Source organism: Tupaia chinensis, unplaced genomic scaffold (assembly GCF_000334495.1).
Source record: "Tupaia chinensis unplaced genomic scaffold, TupChi_1.0 Scaffold000226_1, whole genome shotgun sequence".
Taxonomy (NCBI): domain Eukaryota; kingdom Metazoa; phylum Chordata; class Mammalia; order Scandentia; family Tupaiidae; genus Tupaia; species Tupaia belangeri.
In genome coordinates this window covers 5,339,908-5,355,605 of record NW_006159701.1, presented here as the reverse complement: position 1 = coordinate 5,355,605, position 15,698 = coordinate 5,339,908, and the positions used below count along the sequence as shown (strand labels likewise).

General features: G+C 57.6%; 2 protein-coding genes across 2 annotated transcripts in view; both read left to right on the top strand.

The window, feature by feature from the left end:
- The window catches only part of OSM (oncostatin M), a 7,145-nt gene extending 4,760 nt beyond the window's left edge, over positions 1 to 2,385 (top strand). Inside the window, exons 2-3 of the mRNA XM_027771614.1 lie at positions 144 to 277; positions 927 to 2,385. Coding sequence (XP_027627415.1) covers positions 144 to 277; positions 927 to 1,472 — 680 coding nt within the window. The 3' untranslated portion in view covers positions 1,473 to 2,385. The remainder of the gene's footprint in view (positions 1 to 143; positions 278 to 926) is intronic.
- An 8,783-nt stretch (positions 2,386 to 11,168) lies between these two features.
- LIF (LIF interleukin 6 family cytokine) overlaps positions 11,169 to 15,698 on the top strand; it is a 15,989-nt gene continuing 11,459 nt past the window's right edge. Inside the window, exon 1 of the mRNA XM_006147916.3 lies at positions 11,169 to 11,272. The gene's annotated coding sequence lies outside the window, so the exon portion shown is untranslated. The remainder of the gene's footprint in view (positions 11,273 to 15,698) is intronic.

Sequence of the window (15,698 nt, the reverse complement as noted above, 5' to 3'; positions counted from 1 at the left end):
TTCCTGTGCCCAGCCCCCGCCCTCCACTGGTGAAGCCCGGGGTGCCAAGGTGTGTCCCCCGAGGCCTGTCGAGCCCCCTCCCCAAGCTCCTACCTGCTACTTTCTCGGCAAGTCAGTAACATCGTCCACCCCTTCTCTGCCAGGCCTGGTCCTCGGACTGCTGTTCCTGAGTGTGGCGGCCATGGGTGGCTGCTCGGGCGACTACCAGGCACTCCTTGGCCAGCTTCAGCAGCAGATGGCCCTCATGCAGGACACCAGCACGCTCCTGGACCCCTTTGTGAGCACCTCGCTGGGGCTTCTCTGTCTCAGAGAAGGGGGTGGGTGTGTGTGTGAGCTACAGGGAGGAGGCCCATGCCTGACTCAGTACCCGACAGCAGGGAAGCTGAGTCCTGGCGCAACTGCACCCTAACCCGGGAAGCTGAGACCACACAGCATCTGCAGCCCTGGGTCTTGCGATGGGCACAGGGCCACTGCAGCCCTGGGTCTTGCGATGGACACAGGACCACTGCAGCCCTGGGTCTTGCGATCGGACAGGGCCACTGCAGCCCTGGGTCTTGTGATGGGCACAGGACCACTGCAGCCCTGGGTCTTGCGATGGGCACAGGGCCACTGCAGCCCCCAGGGCCTTGATCTAAGCCCCGCACACGGCCCTGAGCTGAGACCAGCCCTCCTGAAGGTCCCCGGTCCTCACTGACATCCCTGCAGCGTGGTCACCGCCTGTGCAATGCCCCCACCAGCCCCCAGCTGCCCATAGTGACCACCGGCCCTCCCGCCTCCCGGGCCTCAGTTTCTGTGCTGTGGGAGAATCCGCCAGTGTGGTGAGGTCTGGCATTGCAGGCCCCGGGGGAGCAAGCTGTGTGTGTGTTTGTGTGTGCACGCTCGTGGGGGGCTCCAACGCTCACGCCCTGGCTTCCCGGTTCCTCCAGATGCGCTTGGAAGGTCTGGACAAACTCAGATTCAGTGAGCACTGCACGGAGCGCCCAGGGGCCTTCCCCAGCGACAACGCCCTGAGGACGCTGGGCCGGCGGGACTTCCTGCGCATGCTCAGCTCCACGCTCCAGCGCGTCCTGCACAGACTAGCCGTCTTACAGCAGCACCTCCCGGAGACGCAGGACTTGGAGGAGCTGGGGGTGGCGAGGTGGAACATCCTCGGGCTCAAGAACAACATCTACTGCATGTCCCAGCTGCTCGGCGGCGCTTCGGAGCTGGCCCCCACCACGGCTGCCCCAGGGACCTCACCGCCACCCACCCCAGCCCCGGACGCCTTTCAGAGCAAGCTCCAGGGCTGCAGGTTTCTGCACGGCTACCATCGCTTCTTGCACTCGGCCAGGCGAGTCTTCAGTCAGTGGGGCAGCAGCCCCAGCCGGAGGCGGAGGCAGAGCCCCGTCTGGCCGCAGCTCGACTTGGAACGCAAGCACCGACCCTCCAGGAGGGGCAAGAGACTTGTGTTCAGGGTGCGACTGACCCGGTAGCTTTAGGGGCACCCTTGACAGGGGGAGGATGCAGCGGGTGCTCTGTGGATCGTTTGCTTCCCGGGGCTCCAAAGCTGCCCCCTCCTTCCTCCCACTCAGAAGTGCACTTTAAGGCGTAGGAGGAGGGCCGGGCTGGGGGGCAGAGTCAGCTGTCCGGCCCCCCGGCTGAGTTCCCCAGTCCTGGGGTGGCTGGGTCAGGCCACGCGGGGCCCACTTTCCATTGATTCAGGGGTCTGATGACACAGGCTGACTCATGGCTGGGCTGACTGTCCCCCTGCTTTACTCCCCGAGGCCTGTGGCCCTTCTCCTGGCAGGGCTGCTGTCCCCAGACTTCCTCCTTTCAGCCGCAGCATGGCTCCCAGGGGGAGGTCAGTGCCTGAGCTGGCCTGCCATGCCTCCTCACACTTCAGCCAGACACCTGGACGTCTGGGAGACCTCACTTTCGGCAGCTGTAACGAGGCAGGGTGTCCTAGGAGCACCGCTCCGGGCTCCAGAAAACAGTACTCAGGTTCCAGCCTCGCCCTCTCTTGCTGTGTGACCTAAGTCGCTTTACCTCTCTGGACCTCAGTTTTCTCCGTGACTCAGGGTGGACATCACATGCTAAGTCAGGAATTGCGGTGTGGATGGCCACAGGGTGGGTGCAGGCAGTTCTAGTAGACCCAGCACCTGGAAGGGCCCAGTCTTGGGTGCTCGGGGCTAGCTGCTCCCCCTGGTGGTGATTCTTGGAATTGTCTCATGTTGAAACCCTTGCCTTCCTGGAGGGGAGTCTCAGAAGCTGCTGGGCCACTTCCTTGAAGCCGTGTGACTAATTTATCTATTTTTATCAGTTTTATATTTATAAGGCTTATTTATGATGTGTATTTAATGTTAATATTGTGCTAACATATATTTAAAATTTGCCTGGTTTCTAAAACTCCCGTGTGTTTGCTGTCTTGGGAGAGAGGATTTGAGGGGGGAGGGTGTCTGGCCTCCTGGGGTGGCTCTCCAGGTTACAAAGCCCTGGGGGTGGGCTGCAGGTCCTGGCTCTGTCCAGGAGGGGACGTCCCCTGCCCACAGGGGGTTCGGCCTGTGGGGGCTTCTCAGACACAGGCCGTGGGTTCGCGGTGACTGAGCCATGGGGGGCGAGCGGTATCAGGGTGTGGGAGCATGCGGAGCGAGGGGGCCGGACAGTGGGCTGCTGGTGGGCTTGCATGGGTGTGTGTGCCGGTTTGTGTTGTGCGTGCACTTTTCTTGCCTTGTCTCTATTTTTATTGAATTGCAGAGGATATGCGTGCCAGCGAGAGAGACAGAGAAACAGAAAGGAAGCGGGAAACACCCCCAGTGGGGCCTGGTCACACTGCGATGCCCTCTTCTTTGTCCCTCTGTCTCGTCAGAATTTTGGGCTGGTGCACACGCACGCACCTGGCACATTTTTCAAGCCACTCAGGAGTGGAGGAGGGAGGCTGGGATTCGAACCACAGGTAGACATATGGGATCTGGCTCCCCTAACCACTAGGCTATGGGGCTGGCTCTTCTTGCTTTGTTTTGAAGCCAGTATCATTTCTTTTAATAATTATTTATTTATTTTTATTTATTACTATTAATTTGCTGTAAGGCACATGCACTCACCAGGGAGAGAGAGAGAGAGACAGAGAGACAGAGAGACAGAGAGAGGAAAGTGAAAAAGCAAGCTGCCAGGTCTGGGACTCTGTGGTTGGCCATGTGGGAGTCCAGTGCCTTAACTACCATGCCACCTGCTGGCCCTTGAAGCCGGGATCTTAATGGATGTTTACAGCTGTAAGTATTCGGGGGTGTGTGTGTGTGTGCGGTGCATGCACAGACACCTGCCTGTGTGTCTCTGCAGGCATGTCCGTGCACACGTAAGCCCAGGTATGTGTCAGTGTGCCATGTCATTTGTACATGCTCATGAGTCACCCTGGAGGGACATGGATGGACACGTTCGGTGCCTGGAACACAGTAGGTGCCCTGTTTGTGCAGTGAACAGATGAACACTCTCAGCCACACACCTGGCAGCAGACCGGCCGATGTGCAGCAGGAACTGAGCATGCCCAGAAGGGAACGGTGGGCCCAGAGCAGCAGGGGACCTCGGACAGGCGGGACGTGGCTTTCTATTCAGTTAGACCCGACAGGGTTCAAAACCCTGCCTCAGCCCCACGCTGTGTCTGGATGATTTTGGGCAAATTAACGTCTGGGAGCCTTTGTTGCCTCATCTGAAAAATGAACAAGAGAATAACCAATTCTGCCTTGGATGGGCCCTGTGACCTAGTATGTGCTTACAACTGGTTGCTGGAGCCAGCAGGTGGCGTGGTGGTTAAGGCACTGGACTCCCACATGATGGGCCGCGGTTTGAGTCTCGGACTCGGTGGCTTGAAAAATCATACCGCGCACCCATATGTGCATCCTCAGAACCCAAGAGGAGAGTGGAAGAGGAGGGATCGCAGCGTGGCCATCCCCCCAGGGAGTGATTTCTTGTTTTCCCTCTCTCCGTTTCTCTCTCCAGCAAACTCATGTGCCCTATGGTAAAAACCTTAAAAAAAAAAAAAAAAAAAAAGATTGCTGGGGACCAGACGTGGCCCATGTACAGTGTAACACTGCGTGGGTGGCCTGCATGGGGGGAGGGTTGCCAGTTTGCATCCAGAGCCCTCCCTGAGCACACTAGACATCCGTCCATCTGTGATCTGGGCTGGCTGGGGCCCTGTGGATCCAGGCATCGAGGCGTGTTGGGCCTTTGTATCTCTGTCTCTTGCCCTCGTGGAATAAATACATAAAAAAAAAAAAAAAAAAAAAAAAAAAAAAAGAGCTACTTCCTGGGACCAGCAGCTGGTGTAATGGTTACATCTCTGGACTCCCACATGGTCGACCATGGTTGGAGTCCCAGACCCAGTGACTTCAAATTCATGTGGGGCGTGCACGCGTGCGCACCCAAAATCCTGAGACTGGAGGAGAAAGGATTGGGGTGTGGCTATCCCCCCCCCTGGTTGGTGAGTTCTCACTTTCTGTCTCTGTCTCTCTGGTGAGCGCATGCACCCTATAACAAAAAGCTCTCGGGGGAAGAAAAAAAGGAAAAGAAAAAGAAAAAAGGACTGTTTCCTAAAGGGACCCAAGGGGCTAGGGCTTCCATCTCATCTCCAGAAAACTGAATCCCCCGCTGAACTCGCAGAACCCCTCCTCGGGGTGATGCCCACAGGGGAACACAGGTGAGGCCTTCCAGAAGCAGATGAACTTGACGTGGCTGTCTCTGGCTAACCCCCTTCCTGAGAGGCCAGCTGGAGCTGACACAGGATGCGAACAGGTCCTGACAGTTGGGTGGAGGAGGGCTTGTCCTGGGTTCCCTGCAACAGACAGACTTGATGTGTGAGTGAGAAGCCCGAGGCTCAGACAGTTTGGCCTGCCACATCCTTGGAGCCAATGAACAGGACGGACACAGTGTGAATTCAGGCCCGATGGACTCCAGGGTGGAGCATCTTCCTGGTCCCCCCGCCTCTGACACTTGCATGAGTCCCCAAAAGCACAGAGTTCTGGGGCAAGGGGCAGACGGACCACAGACAGGCAAAAGAACCAACGGGAGCGTCTGAGATTGCAGTGTGAGCTCGGCAAAGATGAAGCGGGTGACGTAACAGACGGCGGGACAGTCAGGCCATGCGAGTGGCCAGAGCAGTGTCTGGAGAGGTGACGTCCGTGCTGTGGTCTGGATGACTTGCAGAGGGGTGGCGGGAACAGCTAGGGCAAAGGCTCTGGGCTTCAAGGATCGGAGTATCAAGGGAGGGCATTGTGGTTTCTCAGAAAGGCCCAGAGAGTGGAAGTACCTTTCTCAAGAACACAGAGTGGCTTCAGGCACGGCTGAGGCCAGAAAGCCGGCCCCCGACTCTCAACTAGCCGTCCACCCTGGTAGCTGCCAGTGCCTTCCAGACTACTACCAAGGGCCTAGTGAGGGCCCTTTGCTCCTCTCCCCTGAGCTCCCCCTTGCCCACCGTGGAATAAATACATAAAGCTCCTGCCACATGGTCGCCTTCTGGCTTCCAAATCCCCTGGGGCTCCTTCCTGCTGCAAAGTTTCCATTTCTGCTGTTCCCTGCTGGAACGCTGTCCCCTGTCCTTTTGGTAAATATCTCTCTTCCTCAGATCTCTGCTCCAGGGTGCATCCTCAGCTTCCCCCTTGTCTGGGTCGAGCAACTTGGTTTTAAGTTGTCTCACAACTGTCCAGTGTTGGGGACTCGCTCAGTGTGACATGAGTGCCTTCCCTCCTGTGCTGGCCTTGCCGAGGACGGGGACCACGCCTGCTCTGCCCCACTCTGTCCAGCACCCAGAGCGTGTGGAACTCAGTGGAAGCAGGGCAGATGGGCCCCAGCCTCCCAGCCCGAACGAGAAGGCAGGGCAGTCTGCCAACGGCGGAAGCCGAGGCACCGAGGAGCACAAAAGAAAACCCAAACTGGGTGATGTATACAAACAGAGGTTCAGGGGCAGCCAGTGGCATCATGGTTAAGGTGACTGGATCCCATATGGCCAGCTGTATGGTTCAAGTCCTGGACCAGGTGATTTGAGAATCACGCCAGAAGCATGTGTGTGCATGCCCCCAATCCCGAGAGACTGGAAGGGATTGCAGTGTGGCCATCTTCCCTGGGTGGGGGGGGGGTGTGATTTCTCGCTTTCCTTTTCTCTCTCTCTCTGTGTCTCTCTCTGTCAAGCGCACCCGCCCTATATCAAAAGCTGTATGGTTCAAGTCCTGGACCAGGTGATTTGAGAATCACGCCAGAAGCATGTGTGTGCATGCCCCCAATCCCGAGAGACTGGAAGGGATTGCAGTGTGGCCATCTTCCCTGGGTGGGGGGGGGGTGTGATTTCTCGCTTTCCTTTTCTCTCTCTCTCTGTGTCTCTCTCTGTCAAGCGCACCCGCCCTATATCAAAAACTAAAAAGGAGGGACCAGCAGTTAGCATAATGGCTATGTCGCTGGACTCCCACGTAGTCGACTGCGGTTCACATCCTGGACCGGTAGCTTAAAATTCACGCTGGGTGCATGTGCGTGTGTGCCCAGGATCCCGAGAGGAGAATGGAGGAGAAGGGATTGAGGCGTGGCTATCCCCCCCGGGGGGTGATTTCTCGCTTTCTCTCTCTGGCTCTCTCTGTCTGTCTGGCGAGTACACGTGCCCTATAGCTAAAACCTCTTAAAAAAAAAAAAAAAAGACAAGAACATGCTAGACACGTGTGTGCACATGCCCATAATTCTAAGAGGAGGGTGGGGAAGAAGGGACTGTAGTGTGGGCATCCCCCCTGGGGGGTGATTTCTCTCTCTCTCTCTCCCCGGTGAGCATATGCACTCCACAGCAAAAACAAACAGACGACAGCAAAACAGAGGCTCATTTAGCTCGCGGCTGGGGGCCCAAGGTCCAGGCCACGTTTGCTGCGGGCCTTGCAGAGTCTCGATCGCGTCCCGAGGTGAGACCTGCCCAGCAGTGTCTGTTCTGGGCTCCTTTCCTCTCTTAAACCCACCACAGCCCAGGTCTGGGCTCCACCCCTAAGACCCTACTTATCTGTTCTTTTTTTTTTTTTTTAAGAGAGGTTTTTGCTATAAGGCACGTGTGCTTGCCAGAGAGACAGAGAGAAAGAAAGAGGGAAATCACCTTCCAGGGGGATGGCCACACTGCGATCCCTTCTCCTCCATTCTCCTCTCGGGATCTTGGGCATGTACGCACAGACGCCTGGTGTGAGTTTTAAGTTGCCTGGTCCGGGACTTGAACTGTGGTCGGCTACATGGAAGTCCAGTGACATAACCACTACACCATCTGCTGGTCCCCCTTTCTTCTTTTTTAACTGCAAGAGGGCACTTGTGCTCACCAGAGAGAGCGGGAGGGAGGCAGAAAGCACCCTCCCATGGGACATGGTCACACTGCAATCTCTTCTCCATGTCCCATCCTGTTGGGCCATCCACACACATGCTCCTGGTGTGTTTTTCTTCTCTTTTTGTTAAAGAAATTATTTACTCAACCTTATCTCATTATTATCATTACTTTTAATTCACCAGAGAGAGAGAGAGGGAAAATGAGAAAGCAAGCTGCCGAGTCTGGGACTGGAACCATGGCTGGCCATGTGGGAATCCAGCACCCTGATCACCATGCCACCTGCTGGACTCCTGGTGCATTCTTCAAACCTCCAGGCCTGGGACTTGAACCAAAGTCGGCTATGTGGGATCCAGACTCTCTCAACCACTAGGCTACATGGGCCGTCCACCAAAGAACCCGCCTTTGACACCCTTACTAGGTCTAGTTTTCACCCTCTTAATCCCACTACAGGGGCTCAAACCATGTCTTGGGGGTTGGGAAGGGACACAGTCCAAGCGCAGCACTGTCTCAGCCGGGCGACACCTGAAGTCCTGGCCTTCCCTGGCTCCAGGCCCCCTAAAGCAGGGCTGGCCTCTCTCACGTCTGCCCCGCCCAGCAGGGGAGAGAGGGGACTTCCTTGGCCTCGATGATGGGAAGCTGTAGGCGGAGGCGGTAGACGCTGAAAGCAAAGCCGGGTGCACTCAGGTTCCCGGGGTGGAAGGGGAGCCAGCGCTGTGGCTGGTGCTGAGGTTGCCCCTCAGAGAGGGCAGAGGTGTTCGGTGGAGGGAGAGCTGGGAAGCCCAGCGTGGCTGTCCCACCCCCCGCTGTGCCCCTCACCTCCTCCCTACCCAGGAGGTGGGTCCGAGGCTGGCTTTTTTTTTTTTTTTTTTCCTTTGCCAAAGGGCACAGGTGCTCGCTAGAGAGACAGAGAGTGGGGAAGTGAGAAAGCACTCCCCCATGCCCTTGGGGCGCGGTCACACTGGAATCACTTCTCCACTTCTCCGTCATCTCGGGATTTGGGGCACACATGCAAACACACCAAGTGTTTCTCAAGCTGCTCTATCCAGGACTCAAACTGCTAAGTTGCCATGTGGAATCCAGCCGCCTTACTCACCATGCCAGGGCTGGCCGAGGCTGGCTACCCCACGGGACACAGATAGGATGGGTACCACGTGCCCTGTGTATCAGAATTTATCACCCCCATGACGCCACCTGATGAGTCACAGTGGCAGGTGACCCCAACCAGCATCTGTATCTGATGTCTCTCAGGCCAGATCTACAGACCCACTAGGAGGAACGACTCCCGGGAGTCCTCTGCGCTCCTCAAAGCCACACTCGCCGTCCTCCACCCGTTCGCCCACTCAGGAGTTCCAGAATCCCAGCCTGCCCCTTCTCCTGCCGTGGGCTCTGCTCACCTCAGCTCCCACTCACCCTGGGGTTTCTCCGTACTCTGCTCCTGTCTCCCCATCGTCAGCCAGGGCCTGGCTCCAGAGACACAGTCTAAACGTCTCGCCACGATCCTGTCTGCTGTCACAGCCTCTGAGCCTCTCTCCTGTCCCACTGCCAGGGCACTAGTTCCACTTCTTGCAGCGTTCGAGGCCCCCAGCGCTCAGGGTCACCTCTGCACTCAGTCCACACTCGGCAGTGCAGTCTGCCCTCCCTGGTGCTCACAACCTCCCACCCTGGAGGGCCAGCTCAGGTACCCCCACCACCTCGAGTGGGGGGCTGCATTCCCCAGGAGGAGAACCTTGCAAGCTGATGTCCCGCAGGCACCTCCTCCCTAACGGGCGATGTCTCGTGTCCCTGCAGATTAAAGTGTGCTCCCTCCGTTGACTTGAGTGAAGGGACACAGCAATCCTGACAATGATGAGCTGGCACCAGCGCAGGAGGGGTCCGGTGTGGTCCTGCCATCAGACTCCATTTGAAGCTGGACTTTTTCCAAAGCTGATTTCTAGGGTGACAGTCACAAAATCTGTCAACACTGCGTGAAACCCACCTCCCACCCCTACCTGTGGGCCTGTCCCTTTCCTGCTCCGTGGCTAATAACAGAAGATACCCGAGTCTGGGAAACTCAAGAGAAGAGAGGTTTATTTGGCTCACGTTTGGAGGTCCAGGGGCCACATCTGGCGAAGGTCTTCCTGTTGGAAGAGGCCACGCAGGTCGCATCATGAGAGGACAGGAGTGCGAGGGTGTGTGCCCACACGTGTCCCTTGTTTGTTCCCTCTCCATGTACACCCACCAGGAGTCCCTCGGGCCCACCCTAACCAAGTGCTCACACCCAAAGGCCCCCTTCCAACACCATGAAGGTATTAAGTTTCCTCTTAGTACCTTTGCGCCCAGCTCTGCACACTGGAATGTCGGGGAGACACAAAGCTCAGCCGTGCCTTAGCACCGGGAAGCCTGTAGGGTGGGGAAGTGTGGGAACAAGGCATGGAGGGGTCCCGGCTGTTGCTGGTTTATGAAGCACACTGACGGCTTGGAGACCGCAGAGCCAGGGTGCGAAGCTGGGCCTTCCTGGTGCCTCCATGGTCTTAGACCCTTTGCTGACCATCAGTTTTTTTATTTTTTTTATTTTTTTTTTATTTTTATGTCTATTTATCTCTCCTATGAAGAAAAGAGACAGAGAGAGACAAAGAGACAGCACTCCCACAGAGTCACTCCCAACAGGGTCCCAACACCACGACCCTCCCCGACTTCAGCCAGTCCCAGGCTGTGGGACACAGGTTTGCTCAGGGAGGTCTCCAGATGCAAACCTGGGACCTTCCCATGTGAAACAGCCTCAGAGTGTCACAATTTACTGCGGGGCCACCGTCTGGCCTTACACCAGATTTAATGTGATGTTTTTTTCTTCTCTTTAGGGAGGGATGAGAAGGTATTTTAGAGTGAAGCAATGGGAATAAGCCTGCACCCCTGCCCCTGGCTGAGCCTCAGCCCCCTTCTTCATACGGGGGGCTCCCTTGGCCCATCTCCCAGACAAACAGGCCGATGGCAGCGCTGTCCCCGAGCGGGTGTGTGATCAATGGCTTCCTTCTCTCTGTTCTCTTTCATTCTTCCCTTCCCTCCTTCTCAGTCTCCTCTTTCACGGGTCTCCTTTCTTTGTCCCTGTCCCCCTGCCTCCCACCTTCCATATCTGTGGCACGTGGGGTGCCCGCAGAACCCCTTCTCCAGCACTGAGGGAGGGGTCACAGTCCAGGCAGAGCGAGGCGGCCCTCAGCGCTCAGGCTGGCTCCCTGCTTCCTGGGCGTCCCCAGGGCTGGGCGGGCTCAGGGAGGGGCGAAGGTCCCTGAGGGAGAGGGTTGGGCAGGTGGGGCCCTGGGCAGAGGGCAGGCCAGACGGCACAGGTGGCTCCCACGGCTCGGAGGTGGGTGCTGGCCAGGGAGTGGCAGCTCTGGGGGCGTTATGGCCAGGGGTGTCTGCAGCCCTGGGACAGGGATGAGGGAGGATGGCCGGGGTGCACACGGCCTATGGCAGGTCTGAGTCAAAACACCTAAGGCCGACCCCGGCTGGTCATGTGGAGGGTTGTCCAGTCATCGCCTTATGCTGGCCTGGGTCACCCAGCCGGGCTGGGTGCGGCCCAGTCAGCTGTGACTCAGGCCCCAGCGGCCACGCCACGCAGCACCCGGCAGGGGCATCGGGCAGACGCCCCCTCCCCACGCCCTGGCCGCTTGTCCCTCAGGCCACCCTGAAGACCCGGCTCTCACCTGTACCAGGTGGGGTCCGGCCAGAGCCTGGGGGCCCTCCACACCTGTCCCCAGCCCTGGGCAGAGGGGGTGGGGTGGGTGGAAGTGGGGGGAGCCTCAAGGCCACCGGCTCCTGACGGGAAGTCAAGAGGGGGCGGGGTGAGAGCCGTGTCCAGAGGAGGGTCAGCAGGAGAGGGAAGCAGAGGGGCCCCAGCCCCGAAGACAACGGTGTCCCCGATGTCCCGCTGAAGCTCCGACAAACATCCTCGAGACTCCAGAGGGTCGAGTGCGGGCGCAGACCACGGTAGGCTTCCCCAGTGGGGCAGGGCTGTGGGTGGAAGCCACCCCCCGAACTGAGCCTCAGCGCGGGCAGACCTCACGTGTCAGGGCCTCCCGGTGGCCCACCCGCCCTCCAGGCCTCAGTTTCCCCTCTACGTAACAGGCACCTAAGACATGCCCTGGACGCTCGGAGGATGTCCGGGCAGAACCGAAGAGAACAGACGTGAAAATGCCACATGGACATGTGGGGGTTAAAGATCACAGAAAGGTTAAGGGGCAGAGGAGAGCTCGGAGGCTGGAGGGAGGTCTGGACTCGAATCCCCACTCCATGTGGCCCCGGAGAGGCCGCTGGGGCGATCCTTGACTTCTTTCTTTATTCCCTTCCTCCCTTCCTTCCTTCCTCCCTTCCTTCCTTCCTTTTCTTCTTTTTCTTCCTTCCTTTCTTTCTTCTTTCTTTCTTTTTCTTTCTTTCTTTCTTTCTTTCTTTCTTTCTTTCTTTCTTTCTTTCTTCTTTCTTTCTTTCTTTCTTTCTTTTTTTCTTTTTCTTTTTCTTTTTCTTTTTCTTTTTCTCTCTTTCCTTCTTTCTTCCCTTTCTTCTTTCTTTTTCTTCCTTCTTTTTTTTCTTTTTCTTTCCTTCTTTTCTCTTTTTCTCTCTTTCTTTCTTTTTTTTTGGAGAGATTTTTTGCTGTAGGGCATGTGTGCTCCCCAGAGAGATAAAGAGAGAGAGAAATCACCCCCCAGGGGGACGGCCAGGCTGCAATCCCTTCTCCTCCATTTTCTTTCCAGGATCTTGGGCACGCACACACACATGCTCCGCCCAGCATGAATTTCAAGCTGCTGGGTCCAGGACTTGAACTGTGGTTGGCCATGTGGGAGTCAAATGCCTTAAACCACTATGCTACCTGCTGGCCCCAGTTTTTGGATTTCTGAGGGACCTCAGTTTCCCTTTCCCCAGAGCTGTGGAGAGTAGGGACCCATGGACTCTTCGCCTTCCCTCAGACAGAGACGTGAGAGGAAAGGGTCCCTGTCCCTCCAGGAGGGGCCGCAGTGGGTCATGGGGTCCCTCGTGGGAGGTTCTGGGATGTGATCGGTCAGGGTGGTCAAGGTCTTGGGCTCTGCTCTCTTGACCTTGGGCCAATGCAGGACCTGACAGCTTTTTTTACACCTATAATTGTGCTAGAAAGTGGGCACACTTTGGAAGCGCCAGCTCATGAGGTCATATCGGGGAGACAATGCTCCATGGAGCCTGGCATAGGGTGGCGAGGGGTTGGTGGGGGCTTGGCACAGTAATCACAGAAGCATCTTGACCCCGATCTTGTCGTCTGCAGTTCCTGAGGACTGGGAAGAGGCTTCTAGGAGGGTGCAAAACTGCCCCCAAGGTCTGTCCTGGGTTGGGGTGCTGAGATCACCTGGCACTCTGGTTCAGAGTGGGGGGCTTGGGGGCTCAGGCAGTGTGGTGATTAAGGTGTGGGATTCGCACTGGGAGACTGCGGTCTGACTCCCAGACCCAGTGGCTTGAAAATCACACTGGGTATATGTCCATGCCCCAAATCCCGAGAGGAGAATGGAGAAGGGATTGTGGCCATCCTCGCTGGGGGGCGATTTCTCACTGTCCCTCTCTCTGTCCTCTCTGTCTCTTTCTGGTGAGTGTGAGTGCCCTATGGCAAAAACTTAAAAAGAGTTGTCTGTTAGTCCGGATTCTGCAGCCAGGAGTCCCTGGGTTTGCTGGACTCCCTGCTCTGCCTGCTTCTTGCTCTGTGACCTTGGGTGAGGTATATAACCTCTCTGGGCCTTGGTTTGCCCTTCTGAAAGATGGAGGTCATAAATCCCATCTTGCAAACTTGTGGTGAGGACTGGATAGAAAGGCCTCCCGCCTCTTTCTCCTCTCCTCCGGTGGCTGGACAGAGGCTCCAGCCCCCTGCCCGCTTCGCGGGGTCCTGGCGCCCTCTTGTGGCAGGTCCTCAGGGCATTCCTCCCCGAGAGCTGTCGGACAGGGCACAGGCCCCTGTAGGACCCTCTCTGCCCTGCCTGCGTCTTCTGCCTGGGCCGATGGCCTCTGCCCACCCTCTTTCCAGAGCCTCCGACTCGGCGCTCGCTTCCTCAAGTCCCCAAATCCCTCCCCGCCTGGCCCCAGGGAGGCACTGGCTGCGGGTTGGCCTGAGGCCCTGGCCATGGTGCCTGCTACGTGCTGGGCAGTGGGGGGCGCTGCTGCCTGCGGCTTGGAGCCGAGATCGGCGAGCGTTGGAGACCGCAGGGCAGGGAGCCCTGGAGTGCGCCCTGCTCCAGCCCGGATTCCTTGTTCCAGGGGACACGGCAGGCTCTCTGTCCCCCCCCTGCCCCCCACTCCTCCCCAACTCCCAGTCCCAGCCCGTTCAGGCTCCTGGGAGACTGAGGGCCTCCTCTAGGCAGGGAAACTGAGACTCTAAGAAGCTTCTTTCTTGGAATTCTGACAAACAAACAGGACTGAACCCCAGGGTTTCCTAGTCCCTGTCTGGGAGTCTCAGAGGCAGCCAGCCACGTGCTATTGGAAATATGCCTCTAATCTGCTGTGAGGCCTTGGGAAAGTGACTTCCACTCTCTGGGCTTCGCCTGCAACTTTCTTTTCCTTTTTCTCTTTCTTTCTCTTCTTCTTCTGCTGCTGCTGCTGCAGGGCACATGTACTTCCCAGAGAAAGATGGGGAGGGGCGAGAAATCACCCTCTCTCCACCCCCGGCCCCCAGGGCTTATGCCCCATCCCCATCCCTGCATGCAGCAGTCCCTTTCTCCCAGCCACCTCTCTCAGGATGATTATGGGCACGCACTCACATGCGTCCAGTGTGATTTTTCAAGCTGCAGCGGCCAGGACTTGAACTGCATGGTTGGCCATGTGGGATGCATCGCCTTAACCTCCGCGTCACCTGCTGGCCCTCACCTGTGAGCTTCTAACAGCTACAATAGTGTCAGTAACAAGGGCATCTCTTCAGTGCCTGCTGGGCTTCCTAGAGCTGGTAACCTCGCAGGTTGTCAGCATGTCTCCCAACTTTGGAGGTGTTGAAATTGAGGCCTGAAGGCTGGGGTCACGCGGCTGGAACTGGGTGCATACTCGAGCCGGCCCCTCCTCTCCACCCTGCGGCCTCATCGAGCTGAGCTGTTCCCTGTAAGTGGGGACACTGAGGCCATTACAGGTCCCCTCCCAGGGGCTCGACTGGGATGCAGGTGGGCTCTTTAGGGAGAGTCTTAGGGTGGGGAAACACAGGCCACCGTCCTCTGTCTACCTCGGTCCCAGTCTGCTGGCCAGGGTGGCTGCAGGAGGGACCTCGACAGCCGACCCTCCTGACAGCCCACTGTGATGCTGGGGCCAGACGCGGGTCCCACCCAGAAAGGGAGGAAATGGGAACGGGGTCCAGGGGTGGGGTGGGGGCGGAGGCCCGGCTGGGCAGGAGATCAGAGCGGGATTGTGTCATGGAGCCCTGTGGCTGATAAGCAGCAGAGCGGCCTGGCCCAGGCAGTAGGAGGGGCTGCTGTCTGTGGGACCTCCAGAGGCCCCCTGCTGCTGCCAGGACCACACCTCCCCTCCTCTGGGAGGGGCAGGAGTAAAGGCATGGGGAGAGGCCAGGCTTTGTTACACATTCCACTCTGAGCCTCAGTTTCCACATCTATAAAATGAGGGTTAAAATGCCTCCCCAGGGAACCAGGAGATGACATAATGGCTACGTCTCTGGACTCCTACATGGCTGACTGTGGTTCAAGTCCCGGACCCGGTGGCTTCAAACTCACACTGGGTGTGTGTGTTTGTGCCAATGATCCCAAGAGAAGAATGGAGGAGAAGGGTTTGCAGTGTGGCCATCCCCCTTGGGGGGGTAATCTGCCGCTTTCTGTCTCTCCAACAAGCACATGTACCCTATAGCAAAAATCTCTCTAAAAAATGCCTCCCCTGGAGAATGGAGGTTAAGCCTTGAGATTTCAGGAGTCTTGGGCAAGTACTTTGCAGTGATTTGTTTTGGGATGGGGTACGGTGGGAGGGCTGCTCTCCCACCTGCTCCTCTGCCCTGCCCTGCTCCCGACTTCGGGGAGCTCATCCTTCATCCTCGTCCTGGGAAGAGACTGGACCCAACCCAAACTGAGTCTCTTATCTCTTGTTCTCTTGTCCCCACCCACTAGGATGGGGCCACTTTACTCTCCCTCTGTCAGGGTTGCCAGGCTGTGAGGCTCATGGCTCCCACCCGTCATCCTCAGAAGGCTTCCTCAGGTCCCCTGGGTGCTGAGGGACGGCTTGGGCAGAGGGCCTGGCCACATCCCCGACATCATCTCTCAGGCCCGGGACTGGTGGCCCAGTGAGCTTGGCTCAGGGAGGGGGCAGGAGGGAGGCCGCCCCACCTCCGCGGCCGGTTTCAGGCTGAGTGGGTCCGAGAGCCACTTCCTGTTCTGTTTATTGCCTCTGAATTCAGGAAATCATTGAGTGACACATCCCC